General features: G+C 37.3%; 1 protein-coding gene across 4 annotated transcripts in view; it reads left to right on the plus strand.

Moving 5' to 3' along the window:
- The window catches only part of LOC117433312 (semaphorin-6A-like), a 57,703-nt gene that overhangs the window by 9,650 nt on the left and 33,853 nt on the right, over positions 1-14,200 (plus strand). For all 4 annotated transcript variants that reach the window (XM_034903357.2, XM_034903371.2, XM_034903364.2 and 1 more), the window contains exons 2-3: positions 10,899-11,042; positions 11,819-11,936. In XM_034903357.2, coding sequence (XP_034759248.2) covers positions 10,943-11,042; positions 11,819-11,936 — 218 coding nt within the window. In that variant the 5' untranslated portion in view covers positions 10,899-10,942. The remainder of the gene's footprint in view (positions 1-10,898; positions 11,043-11,818; positions 11,937-14,200) is intronic.

Here is a 14,200-nt window from a genome sequence, read left to right on the forward strand (position 1 = left end):
TATTGTGTGCTATGTTTAATAGCCAAGGGTGCACACAACCGCCCAGGGAAAAACTCTCACAGACAGTGAACTAGTGTGTTGCCTTTTCACAATGGACAGTAACTACCATTACCGCAGAGGAGAGATATTAAACAGTCTGACTGAATATGCACATAATAATAATAATAATAATAATAATAATAATAATAATAATAATACAAATACATACTGTAGCAGGATCATTTTGGCAGACGGTGAAAAAGCTTTGAATTCTATTGCTGTTTTCAATAGGAGAGTGAAAATAATCTTGCAGATTTGCTCTGTCCTTGGAAATGTTTTTTTTTTTTTTTATCACCAGCCCTGTAGCTCAGAGGTGCCTTTCTGTAATCTCTGGTTGTCAGACTAAAACATGCTGTAAAATGTGCATGCAGAGCCAACTGCTTCAAGGTCTCTGGCTCTGTTATCACTCATGTAGGATGTGCTTACATCGTGAGGATAAGATTGTCAGAAGGACCTACAAAATCCCTTGTGACTTTAGCTTTGTGGCACAATTTGGATTGGGAAAACAATGTCTGTGCCTTGAGATCTTCATCCTGAATTTCCAAAATTGTATTTGAATACAAATATGATGATGTTTTAAATGTTGTTCTCTATTATTATTATTGTTCTTATCATCAGTTGTGATATTTAACCCAATGTTAGCTTTTCATACAGTCATTTGGAGTTCCATTATATTGTCTGTAAGGTTATGCAGTCTTGTTTGTTGCCTAAAAGAAAAACATGGATCTTGGTTACCTAGCTTGACTAAGTTGTTCATGTGTATATATATATATATATATATATATATATATATATATATATATATATATATATATATATATATATATATATTTATATTTATATTTATATTTATATTTATATTTATATTTATATTTATTGAAGAGCCTTAAAAAATAAAGGTCAAAACCATCAATTAAGAGTCTTCTAGTTTCCTGGAACCCCCAAAAAGTAACCTTCCTTGTTTCTGCACTTTGGGAGTTAATGAATTTGAGAAAACTGAAATGACCCAAAACAGGCTTATTAAACAGCCAGCTTCCAGACACTTGCTTAGCAACAACCTTGGTTAAACCAGCATGGCACCATTTCTGTGAGTGACCTAATATGTTGATTGATTTAGCAAAAATTCCTCAACTAGGCTACATTATTTTTGTAGTTCATAAAATGTACCTACCTTTGTGTCCCTCCTTCTGTTAGGGAAGAACCTGTGCGTTGTATATTCGGTTGTCTTTCACCTTCTGCTCCTACTGTAGTGTAAATCTATTTCTTGTATGCTACAGTATCCGAAATGGAGGGGTATCCCATTTTTACATTTCTTCAAGATGTCATTAGTGACCTTCTAGCTCGTTTGCTCCTGATTGTCTGCTGGGGCTTAGACCACATTCCTTTAAACCCTGTTTTGTGAGATAAACAAATTAAGTTCCATTTAATGTGTACTATTTCAGAAACATTAAGCTACTGTCTGTCACCATTGGACAACTGTTTACAGCATTGCTGTGGATTGTGTATTGCAATGCTTTTTTATCAGTCACCAGTAGCAAACACGTAAATCAATTTTTACTCTGGGCAAGCAATATGACTTGATCAATTGTATAAAAATATATGTTTTTTAATGACAAAAAGTAAACCAAGCTGAGAGGACTGATGCAGTTTTGTTGTGTTTGTTGTATGTATGAATGCAGCTGTCTGTTATTATATAAATAAATGAATGGCCGGCTTCAGTGGAAGGAATGTTTCCAGTTGTGACTGTGCTATCTGGTACTGGTTCTTTTTCCCATTGAGTTACTGCTGTCACCCCATGTGGCTCCACTAATTGGTTCTGCTGCCTCTGTCCTTTCGCTCAAGAGCTTTTGCGAAGGCATCAGCTTCTGTCACATGGCCTGCATGTTAAAGATGGGACCAGGCAAAGGGCGCATTTCTACAAGACAAAGCATTGACTGTAAGAGTGAGCTATGTGGAGTTTACAAGAATTTATCAAGTGGGGCTGTAGTGCTGCTGGGTTACAGTTTCTGTAGCCTAGATACTCATCCATGTGTAAGTCAGTTTTTTCTTTTCAACAGTAGACTGGAACAATTAGTTTGTTTTGTTAAACATTTCTTGAAGGTATAATATGCAGGTTTGATATACTAAGTAGTGCAGAATGTATCCATTAGGCCTATAAGGAGATTAAACCTTTATATTGTTCACTCTATCAAGGGGCTTTGTAAAAGGCTGACAAAGCCATGTATGGCAAAACATACCCTACTATTTCTACTACACAGTATTTATATTATTTAGATGTATGAAAAGATAACATTGCCTTGAACTACATTTGTATTGCATGACATTAACAAGACCTTGTCAGTACCTTCCACCTGGATTACCTCCATTTTAGTTATGTATTCCTAGAAAGAAAATCCCACTTAATGAAGATTAAGCCCTTGTTCCACCAACGTAGTGTTTGGGAATGTAATATTCTAGACTGCTTACTTTCATGGTAAACAATAAGCTGTGACTTCTTTGTTGTTTGCTTGGTACACCTCGACTTTACTGTAGTTTAGTGTATTTCTCTTAAAGCAAGTATTCAGTAAGCACACAACGCTATTCATAGAGGGCCTTTATTGAAACAAACACAGCTACTGGTCCGTTTCTTTCATTGGATCAGAGGGATATAATGAGTTTCATTCGGTTAAGGCTTTTATTCAGCTGCCAGTAGTTTCTTAAGTGTTTTATTACAGTTTCACATCAGCTTGTTGGCAGCCTGATTAAGGTACGGAACTGTGCTCAATGAGCTTATGTTGGACCTTGATTAGACAGTGACCATGTATGAAGCAATACGTCACCTTTAGGACAAAGCTCCTTTCTTTAACACACTGATCTTCCAGTTTTATTTATTTTAGAAGCAGCCAGGCAAAGATTCCAGTGGCCCAGACTGGAATTCATGGTTTAACGATTGTAGGAATTTGAGGATTAATATTTGCTTTTCATTAGAATTCCACGCCATACGAGTCCATGATATTATGAATGTGGGTATGTACAGTAGTAATGGAAATGCATATTATAATGAAATTATTGATACACATGTATGCGTGTACAGTATATAACTCTAAGATACTGGATGGCTATGGGATAACAACCTTAAAGACCAGTAATGATATAATAACACACAAGTGTTTTTTTTTATGGTAGCTGTATTTGGGATATGTAAATATTGTTTAGGAAGGAAACAAACAGCTGCTTGTTTCATAATTCTTGCTTGGGGGCGTTTGTTACCACCAGATGTTAGACACTTTTCACTCAAAGAAGCTATTACTCCCTCATATCAATGAACATAATTGATGCAGACAGGATGTTTACCTTAAATGTAGAATTAACAGTGCCCGTAACCTATATCAAGCAAGCTCTGAAGCCAAGTTTATAAAGGGGCCAGATTAAGCGATCGTGTAGTGCAGTATTGACGCCGCAGACATACAGTAGTGACGTATAGGAATTGGCTGAGGTTTCACAGGAAATGCATTTGGTAATCTCTTTGTACCTGGATACTTGTGGAGAGATCTATAACATCATCTATACAGTAGCCAGCAGAATTGCTGCTGAAACATTTTTCATTTTTTGGGGGGAATCACAGCTGTCCCTGGTAAGTCTGTGGTTGATATGCTAGAATTTAAGATGTCTATGTTGGCCCAACTCTCAAATGGTTAAGTGCTTTAGGGCTGAGGATGAGTAGGTTTAACTTCTTTAAGTCTTAATGACTGAGACCGACAGTAAAGTAGACGCAGATTTTATTGTTATGTCAAGATTGTCTCAGACTGCCAACTGACAATGATTGTTAACTACTTTCCTGGAAGTCTCACTGGTCCTGGCATGGAGGTGATGACAAGATATTAACTAAATGTATTGAAGAAGGCAGTTGCCTGTCCAACTACAGTATGACACTGAACACAGCAGCTGTTGATCTGTTGCTTTAGTCATTAGTTGAGTGGATACTTGAGCCTAATCAGTATCAAAAGGATGGTCACAGAGTCCTCGATTCCATTAAGTTAATTTACAGGACTCAGCTTACCCATGAATCAAATTTCCCTGCAGCCTTAATCTACTCATCGACCAGTAAAATAAGAAAAACAGATGAAGAACATTCCAACTTGGGCCTACCATTACAACAGAGACTGCAGAAACGTTTTAGGCAGCCGGTTTCAGTGAGCATTCCAGGGTTTACCTCTAATAGGTATCTATGGGGGAACAAATACCCGGCAACTCTCTTCATTTAGCACGTATTTGACTTGTGAAGTGTCCTCATCAAAACTTTAACCTCTTTTGAGGTCAGCCTCAAGTTCATGCGACTTCACTCAGCAATGATGATGGACCTTGGCAAGTGGAATTTAAATGCATTATTCAACTGTCATGAATATGCGTTTGAAACTGGATACAGCTCCTCTAGGAATGAAATGGTGAGTTGTCAGAATTCGCAAAACAATGTGATCATAGAAAATGTGATCAGGAGGGGCGATTCACTGTGTTTGCTCAGTTCTGTTTGCTTTTTAGATCTACCTGTGACTTTTAAGAACGGGATGTGAACTGTGAATCTGTTTTCAATACCATTAAAGTGCATCCCCTTTTTGTACCTTTTTTTGTGTGTGAAAGTGAAGTGCTTTTGAAATTTCATGGTTAGAAGGTTAGATGCTGATGCATTCATTCAGTATATTTCGCTTGAATGCAGTGTATTTTGCTATTCTTGTCTCAGATTATTGATTATTGGTTTTATGGGGAAACTATCATTTGATTTTTAAAAGTTGTGAAACCCTGAATACACTTGCTTATCAGATAAAAATATATATACAGCAAGTTACTGAATTCCTTATTTGTAGATTTAAGAAAATCTAGCCAATTTTGTACGGGAGCTGCTCTGTGTGTATTTATCTAAACAGCCATATACTATCTTTGTATTAGTTATGCTCACAAAAAGTCCAACAATAATACTGATGTAGTTACAAATGTACAGTATTGAGAAATGATAGCTACACCTACCCGGCATCTTTGACATGCATTTTAATGCATATTTATTAAAATATTGACCAGGCTCGCTACAGTAAATCTTATTTAGGAGGTGGGACCAGCTGCTCAGAGAGCTCTTGCTGGAGGGTCTACTGTTACCACCAGATACGATAAGACACATATCATGCAAAGCTGCTATTATTCCCATGTCAATGAGCATATGTGAGCATATTAAATGTAGCATTGTCATTGTCTATAACCCACATCAAGCAAGCACTGAAGCAAACATAAAAAGAAAAACTGGGGAAAAAGCTTACAAATCCAGTGTATTTTCCTATAGCCTAATTGCATCATGAAAACCACCACTCTGTGTACTTGCCAAGACTGTACATCATTATGATTAAAATTAATTCCTGTGTGGCATTATGAGTAGGCCTGTGCGATTAATATACAGCCAAAGGTTTGTGGGTAGTTTGTAAGCCCAAGGTCAGCGTGATTCTTTCCTCTACTTCATTAAGTACCTTAAAGCTGTTGAGTAACATTCTCAGTGCGTCATCAATCCAGATTTAGCAAATAAATCTAAATTAGATACTTAGTATGGGTTTTGTTTTGGGGTAGCCAAAAACGCCTGTTTTTTTGTGTTTATGTGGCTTACAGCTGGACCATTATCAATTTGCTACCAGGCACAGGAGACTGTGATTTTAACTCTTCCCTTCTATCAGCCACCAAGTTGTCTAAAGGCTGCCTATTTGGTTCTTTTCATCTTTTTTACTTCATGTACTTTTACTGCAGAAGAGACTTCAGATCCTTGCATATCAAGCATTACATAATGCACTCTGACAGGTTTAAGTGATCCAGTACTCCAAAAGTGGTGCCTGTGTTCACTGTGAGAACTCCATTGGCTTTGAGCTTTCAGTATGGTACATCTCAACTCTGTCACTGTTAAGAAAAGCTTTTAACTGCCAAAGCAGCTTTCTGAGCAAAAAGTGCTTTCGTAATGGAAAAATAGTAGTTGTTGCGGACATCAACTATCAGGGCCTACTGAACAAAGAATTTGATTGGCTGAGTTCAGTATTGTCATCAAAGGTTTTGATCTGTGCTGGAGATTAAATGGATGATTTCCCAATAAAAAAGACCCCATGTGCAACCATTAGACCAACTATAGAGGTTATCTATAGCATGTTTAATAACATATCAGTATTTATAGCGATTCAAATGTTATATTTAATAAACAGTTTTAAGGTCCCATTTTTGAATGAATCAACACATTCATATTCTGTGTCCTGGATGAAGTAAATCAGAATATCCTTCTTGTCGTTCTGTCTAGTTGCTATAGTGGTTGTTTGTGCTGCTGTATTGCACAAATGACTGGATTAATGAAACACTTCCATAAAGAAAATCAAACAGATTCAGTGGGTGAACTTCTTATCGAGTAACTGTCATGCATTTTAAGATTAATATTGTTGTTGCTTCCAAGGGACGAAAGACACTGTGTTGGGTAAATCAGTATGTGAACCCGAGAAAAGGATAGTGCAGAAGGCAGTACGTCTAAGTTGTGTTTTTTAAAGAGCTGTCTACTGATCTATTTTAAAGATCTACAGATTCTGTGTTCTTATTATACAAGTTTTGTGTTAATTTATGAAGCTAACGAGACATTCTTTTTCAAGTGGACTCTCAACCAAAATTAGTTTCCTAGACAGCGACAAGGAATAGCTTTCATTTTAGAGTTGGTTATTGTTTATCCACAGACCAGGTGCTGCACAGGCAAGTACAGGACTCCCACTCAGGTGTGTGTGGTCAATAAGTTATTTTGACCACTTCAAATCCAACCCTTGTCCTCTTAGCCACCCTTTTTGTAGAAGTGCCCATTAGTGTCAGTTGCAATGTGGATTCTTGTAAGTTAGGAACTCCAAGGACCAGAACTCATTTAACCAGCTACTGCATCTGGAAGTGACACATGATCACTGGCAATTGAATGTGTAGCAGAACCAGACTGGGGAATAAGGGGGTTGCATGAACTATTCCACCCACTCTGACATAAAATGATACCCTTTAAAATATCAATAAGAAATGCATAAATTAATGTATTCCTTGTAGTTGACTATTGTATGTGCTTTGATGAATATGAAACCTTTAAAAAAAAACAGGGTGTTCTGTTTAATGACAGCCTCTTCCTGAATTCAGTGTTTCTGTGAAACACTGACCAGGTGGTATGTTGGGTCCCTGTGGACTGTTTGTGGTAAAGGTTGCAAACAGAATTGATTGGCCTTCTGAGGCTTTTTTATTACAGAGGGATTGTTCCTCTGCAATCAAGCAGCCCAGACCATAAGGGACAATATCCCATTAAGAGCAGAGTTATTAAATGCACGTTGTAGGCCAAGAGAGGGTTCTTCAATTTAAAGTCTTAATTTATTCTGTAAAGTTCTCCAAGCTTCAGAGGGCATTACGAGCAACACTTTCTTTCTCAGAGGTATGAGATGTTGTGCCAATAATCAATCTCATGTATTCTTGTTTAGATGACATTCATCTGTTGCAGCTGTCCAAGTGTCAGTCTGTGGAGTGGAGCTGTCTGTATCTCTTGGGCTTATCTCTGTCTCAACTAGGCTGCATGACTACCAAATATCACCTTTGACACTTGGATTTTGTTTGATTTATGGCTTCCATTACACTAGCAATGAGTAGCAGTGGATGTTTTATTCACCTTTATTGATTTACGCTCCTAAACCCATTAAAAGCTAAGCGCCCTTGTTTCTCAGCCATGGAGATCAGATTGTTTATACCATGTATCAGTGTTTTCACTGTTACATTTGCTGATACAGTATGCTGAGAACAAAGGCAAAATAATAGGTGGTGGTGGTGGCGGCATAGTGGCGGTCAAGGCTGGCCAGCGGTAGAAATGGCAAACTGAGACATGGAAGACTGCAATTCAGTGCTTTTGCACACTGTTATTATTTAATAAAACAAGCACAAGGATTAAACAACCACACGTAACCGCATCCAAATCAAAACAAAAACTCCCTCTGGGAGAACTAAGATAAACTTATAAGGAGGTAAGTTCTCCTCAACTCCGTCCTACACTAACTGTGGGGGAAGGCCAAGTCCTTTTACCACCACAAATATTTAGAACTTTTTAACTGAACTTTTGTTTGTACCACATGATCCAAAACAGCACCCAAGCCAAGCTATCACAGCTCATGAACAAGGAGCACAACCAACTGCTCCCAGTCTTCTGTCTAAACTAATCTCTCTATCTGCCCCCAACAAACATTGCTGTGTTCTTTTTAAATGGTGTGGTGTCTTCACCAGGTGGTTAATTGACTGATTGATCAGCCGACCAAGAACTGCATACCTAGCATTCTCAGGCCGATCAAAGAGACAGTCAGCCTCCCCAGAAAGACACCACACCAAATCAGTTATCTCATTTAAAACCCTGTTGCTGTACAAAGGGTGGCCATCTTGGCGCCAGGCTGTTCCCCTACCCTTGAGCCAAGATGTCTGCCAGCCACAGAAACCCATATATTATTATTATTATAATTTATTACTATTATTTGTTTATTTAGCAGACGCCTTTACCCAAGGCGACTTACAGAGACTATACTAGACTTACTGGATATTTTAATATGCCACTGTGAAAGGGACTCTGGAGTCTTGGTCATGTGTTCAAATCCAAACTGGGGTATGAGTTACTTGTCTCTTGAGAACAATGCAATACCTATTTGTTCATCAGTCCTACATAGAGGTAAAATGGTTATAAAAAGGACCCCTCTGTGTATTGAATGTGCTTTCCCTGCTGGTCAATCTTCATTGAATTATTTTTAAAGCTGCAGCTGGGGTAGAACAGTTTGGATTTATTCTGGACAGTTTTCACAGCTGTGTGTTTGGAGCTTTTTTAAGGTGCATATCTGAAGAAAAGTAGCCTACGTACTGTAATGAGGAAAAGTAAGGAACAACACCCAATGCCTTGCACGGGTGTCACAACCTCATGTGACCCATTCTTTTTCTAAATGGTACTGCTGTAATCAGCAGCTATAAATCCCAATCACACCTATATGACAAGGCTGGCCAGGAAAATTGCACAAAAAACCACTGTACTGGCTCTGTGGCTTATGAACACAATGGCATGTTTGATTTAACTTCTATAGTAATCTTCTTGCTATAGTTTGTTGCATTTGGCACTTTAATCAGAATAGATCAGAGTGAGGTAGAAATACAAACAGTGAAAACGCTCTTTTCTTTAGGTGCATTTACTCAACAGAGATCCTTGCTTCAGAAAGCTGTTCCACTTAGGTTTATCATTTAAACAATGTGTATTTGTAAAAACAGGAGTATCTGATTTATCGTTTGTTTATACAGTGTATATTGATTTTTTTTTATGTCACCTCGCCGCTGCAAAAAAAAAAAAAAAGTTACATTTTTGCAGGCTTTGCTGCCATATATTGTGCTCTGGAATGACCAGAATTTTGAGGACAGAACTTTGTGTGAATGAATTGCTGTTTTTTTTAGGTATGTGGGGTTTAGAGGTTTAACAACAAGAGCCAAACCACGTGCCGTAAACTGTGTACCCTGGTAAAAATATAACTGTACATGTCAGCTGAGCAACAACGGCCCCATTCATTTCCTCCTCTGCTTTGCTGTGATTGACTGGAGGAAACCTCATTTTGTGGAGAGTCAGAAGCAGCAGTGGGCAGAGGTTCATATTAATAGCTTTTGATTGACAAATAAATCAGGAAGGAGTCCGGACACACGTCAAGGTGATGCATGTACAGTAATGCTGTTTTTGAGTAAACGATATTTCGATATAAGCCACACTTAATTATATTGAGTGATTGACGTGCTGCCGGGAATGGTTTTTGAGCTTTAAACTAACGTTATCCTTGGTAAACTGCACCAAAGCTTTAAGTTCTGAGAGGGATGATGAAAATCCCTGCTCTGAAATACCAGTGCTTTGCTTATAAACACTTATCTGCCGCTATGGAAATCAGAAGTTCACACTGAGATTAAATGAATTAAGAATGATTACAGGTAGAAAACCCTTAGTTTATAATTGACTGCAGAAAGAGCTTGTAGTTTTGTTGGAACATGCCAGATACAGTGTTGGTTTTCTAGCACTTATCTGTCAGATTTAATGTCATGCTGCAATTTTAGGTCCCAAACTAACTGAAATCCCAGATCTAGATCTAGTTCTTAAGGTAATTCAGTATGCAAGATACTTTCCTCTGGGAAAGGTCATGACTTCAAAAGCTCCTGGGAAGCAAGCTTGGTTTGTGTCTTTTATGTTCAGTCGCTTCAGCATCTTGGGTGGGGACCCTATGCTGTTAAAGACACTTTCCTTTGGGCAGGATATGAAGCCAGCATCCTGACTGATAACGTCTGCCCTGGCAAAATCCTCTGCAAGAAGGGTTACTTCCTCAACCCATCAACATGTTTTACACTCGTACACACTAAGGGATTTCTATAAAAAAAAATGTAAAACTATTCTAAACTTTTACTACTGGGTTAGTATTTAAGTGCTACTATGTAGCAGTGCTGTCAGTTTAATTAACTGCCTTGTTTTATACAGTTATTTGGTACTGTGGGTGGAAAGTATTCCATTGCTGTGTAGGCCTGTAATTAATTCAGTATCATGGGCAGGGATTCAGCTCTGCATGAAGTTCGAGGATTCCCATAATCAGCCATGCCAGCTTTCTGAATGAAGATTTTCATACAATTAACTCGGTGCATTCTGTAGCACATTGCTATGCTAATCCGGCTAATTTATTGTACTGTGGCACAAGGTGCAATTCGTATGATACCAGTACCACTTTTAATGTAAGCCGAGGCATGATAACTAAACTGGATGTATTTTCTAGTAAGATGCAATTACATAACTCATTTTTTCTGTTCTCTTTCAGGCTAAAGTAAAGAAGTAACCAAGTAAAGAACTAGCTGTGCTACTATGAGGTCTGAGGCCTTGCTGCTATATTTTACACTACTACAGATTGCTGGGGCTGGTTTCCCAGAAGACTCTGAGCCAATCAGTATTGCACATGGCAACTGTAAGTATACCGCAAAGAACGGTAACTTTTAATGTATAATGATGTCTCGAAATATACTTGTATGTCTAACTGCTATGATGTATCTATAGCTTTATTTCAAATACATAACCTAAAAATGAATACATTTGACATGTATTTAATTTCCCTGAAAAATCACCCTTCACAGACAGCTATGCTTTTGCTTTACCTCGAAAAGGAACATATTTTTAAATTAAATAAATTAAATGTCTGCTTTACTTTTACTAACAGGAATTACAGAATGAAATTTGTTCAACTAGTACGAAATAAAATAGATGTAGGACCCTCTAAAACAGCTTTTTATTTCTAGTTTTATATATATATATATATAATGAATGTGGTTTTTTTTTTTAATTATTTTTTTAAAATCCTGATCTGTTTATAAGTTAGTACAGCCCACCCTAATGAAATACATAAATACATGCTGGGAGCAGCTGCAAACGCAATTTCATCATCATAATTTTATGAGAAGTTCATTTTTTATTCAAACAATTGTTTTAAAATAATTAAATACATACAACAAAAACTAGAAATGCATTTCTTATGATGATGTAAATATATGTATAGTTGAAGCTTTTATTAAAGGATTGAAGTGGGTGGCTTTTTCTGACAGAAAGGAGGATTATGTTGCTGAAAGACAGTGAACCCTTATCTATTTCTTCCCTGCCCAGGACTGCAGGAGAGAAGAGCACTGGCCATAGGGACTTCGACAGGAGTCTGTCAGGTTAAAATGATTACATTGTCCCTTTCCCTCACAGATACGAAACAATATCCAGCTTTCGTTGGTCACAAGCCGGGAAGAAACAACACGCAAAGGCATAAGCTGGACATCCAGCTGATCATGATAATGAACAGAACACTCTACATTGCTGCTAGGTCAGTATTGTTTTACTAGCCTCCTCCAGGGGCCTTGCAGGGATGGAATTTCTGAAATGGCGTTGGACATATAAGCTGTTATCACAATACCAATGGGGCTTAACCTTCTTCCATGACAAGGTTACAGGGGAAAGCAGGGGACTGTATGTTTGTATTTGGTTGGGTTGCTGCCTACATCAGTAATACCAATTACCCATTACATTTCCTGAGTGTCTGGATTGTCATCATTTTTAACCCTAGAGGTGTAGCGGGCTGATTTATTATTATTATTATTATTATTATTATTATTTGAAGTGTCTCATTTCCTCTTACCTATAAAATGCAACTGCTAGTATATTTTAATGGCTTTCAGATATGAGATTGCATGGGGATTGAAGCATGAGAAACTGTTGTATCGGTTTTATTGTGATTTTTGTTTTTCCCCCAAAAAATCTCTAATGAAGTCCTTACGACTTTGCAACGTCACAGGGATAAAGAGGTCATAAGGCTGCAAGGTAACCATGTATAAGGGGGAGGATTTTTAATGCATGTTCTGCCACTGTCTCAATTTGTGACCTTTGCATGCTGCATTCTCTCCCAGCTGTGAGAGTAGAAACAAGAGACCCAATTCAACATTTTCCTTCATGGTTTGGTTAGCCCAGTAAATAAGTTTGAGTAAAAGTGTTTGTTTTTTTGTTTGTTTTTAATATGGAATATTGCACAACCATTACTAACAATGGTTAACATTATATCTTATAACATATATTGTATTCACTTTTAATAAATAAGTTCCAAGCACACAAGGAGGTTGTCTGTTAACTAAACAGGACAAAGGGTGCAGACATATACACACACGTCACTTGTTTAATTAAATGGAAAAGGCACAAGTGATGCTTCAACACGCCACATTATTTGTTTAGCATACAGGCATCTTATGAGTTGATATTTATTTTTACAACACAACAGTGATACTGGAAAATATTAGATTATTCTTCCCAGGCATGCTCTGTGTGGTCAGAAACTGCTAAAGATATACCAGTATTGTATGCCCATTTGCTGTCTTCCCCAGTTAACTTAAAACACATGGTTACTTGTTCACAAGTTTTGTTTACAAATTCGTGTTTTATTTACAACTTGTCCAGAAGGAATTGAAATGAGAGAAATATAATTGGTTTCTAGAATAATATTCCTAATCTTTACCAAATGTGCAGTCCTGGCACATTATCAACTGGATATACCAGTGGATTGTAATGCCGATGTTTGTATGCTCATGTCTTCTACCGCCATGGTAATAATAATAATGTATTTATATTTTTGAGACTTAGCTGTTTGTTGCTATTGTTAAATTCTATAATCTAGTCTCAAACAAAAATCCCCCCCCCCCCCCCCCCTTCCCTTTCAAAAGTTCGAGTGAGGTGATCTTATTTAACACGAAAAGCTTATACTGTATATAAAGCAAAATATGAACAGCACTGCTTAAGCCAGCTGTTTTGTATGGGCAGTATGTTTGTTGTGCATTTCTGTGGGCTTTTCCATCAGTAACATCTGTCGTTTTACTGATCCTGCTTTGCCCCAGGTTGACCCTCGCGATTGCCGCACTACACTATTATCTTACAAAGAGCTGCTATGTTATATTAAATGTAACAATCTGTTATTCATGTTTTAAATAAGTTTTCCTTGGATCCTAATTAGGATACATTATTTTTTAAACTGAATTATAGGAACAAATTAGATAACCAGTTTCACAAGAAACGTTGCTGAAAAGGGGTTTAAAATGAGCGTGCTTTTTCCAGCACTGGTTTCTTTGTGAGCCCAGATTACATTTATATAAGAAGTGATTCTGAGCAATTTTTTGAAACTGTTAACATATATTAGGTTAAAGTACTAGTGGTGGCTCATTTTTTGTTCCTATGTTATCAATACATGTAATTTTAATTCTCCAGGAAATATAAGACATAGGAGCACCAAAGGTGCATCAATTAACAACTTTTGTTATTTTGGGATGCAACATTATCTCAAAGAAATTGTTTCATATTCCCCAGCTAATAAAAAAAATATATAAAATGTGTTTTTTTTCATTAGCATTGCAAAACGAATACACAAGGGAATTATCCAAAAGCTTATCGTATACAGTACAGAACCAGCGCCAAACCTAATTAAAACACCAGCACAATCCAACCCACTCTTCATAGCGCCATTTCATTTGCAGGTTTCACAACAGTTTTTTTTTTTTTTTTTACCCAGTGGCATTGTTTGAATGATCTTCCTGTGTTACATTACACCAT

This window comes from Acipenser ruthenus, chromosome 2 (assembly GCF_902713425.1).
Source record: "Acipenser ruthenus chromosome 2, fAciRut3.2 maternal haplotype, whole genome shotgun sequence".
In the NCBI taxonomy this organism is placed as follows: Eukaryota; Metazoa; Chordata; class Actinopteri; order Acipenseriformes; family Acipenseridae; genus Acipenser; species Acipenser ruthenus.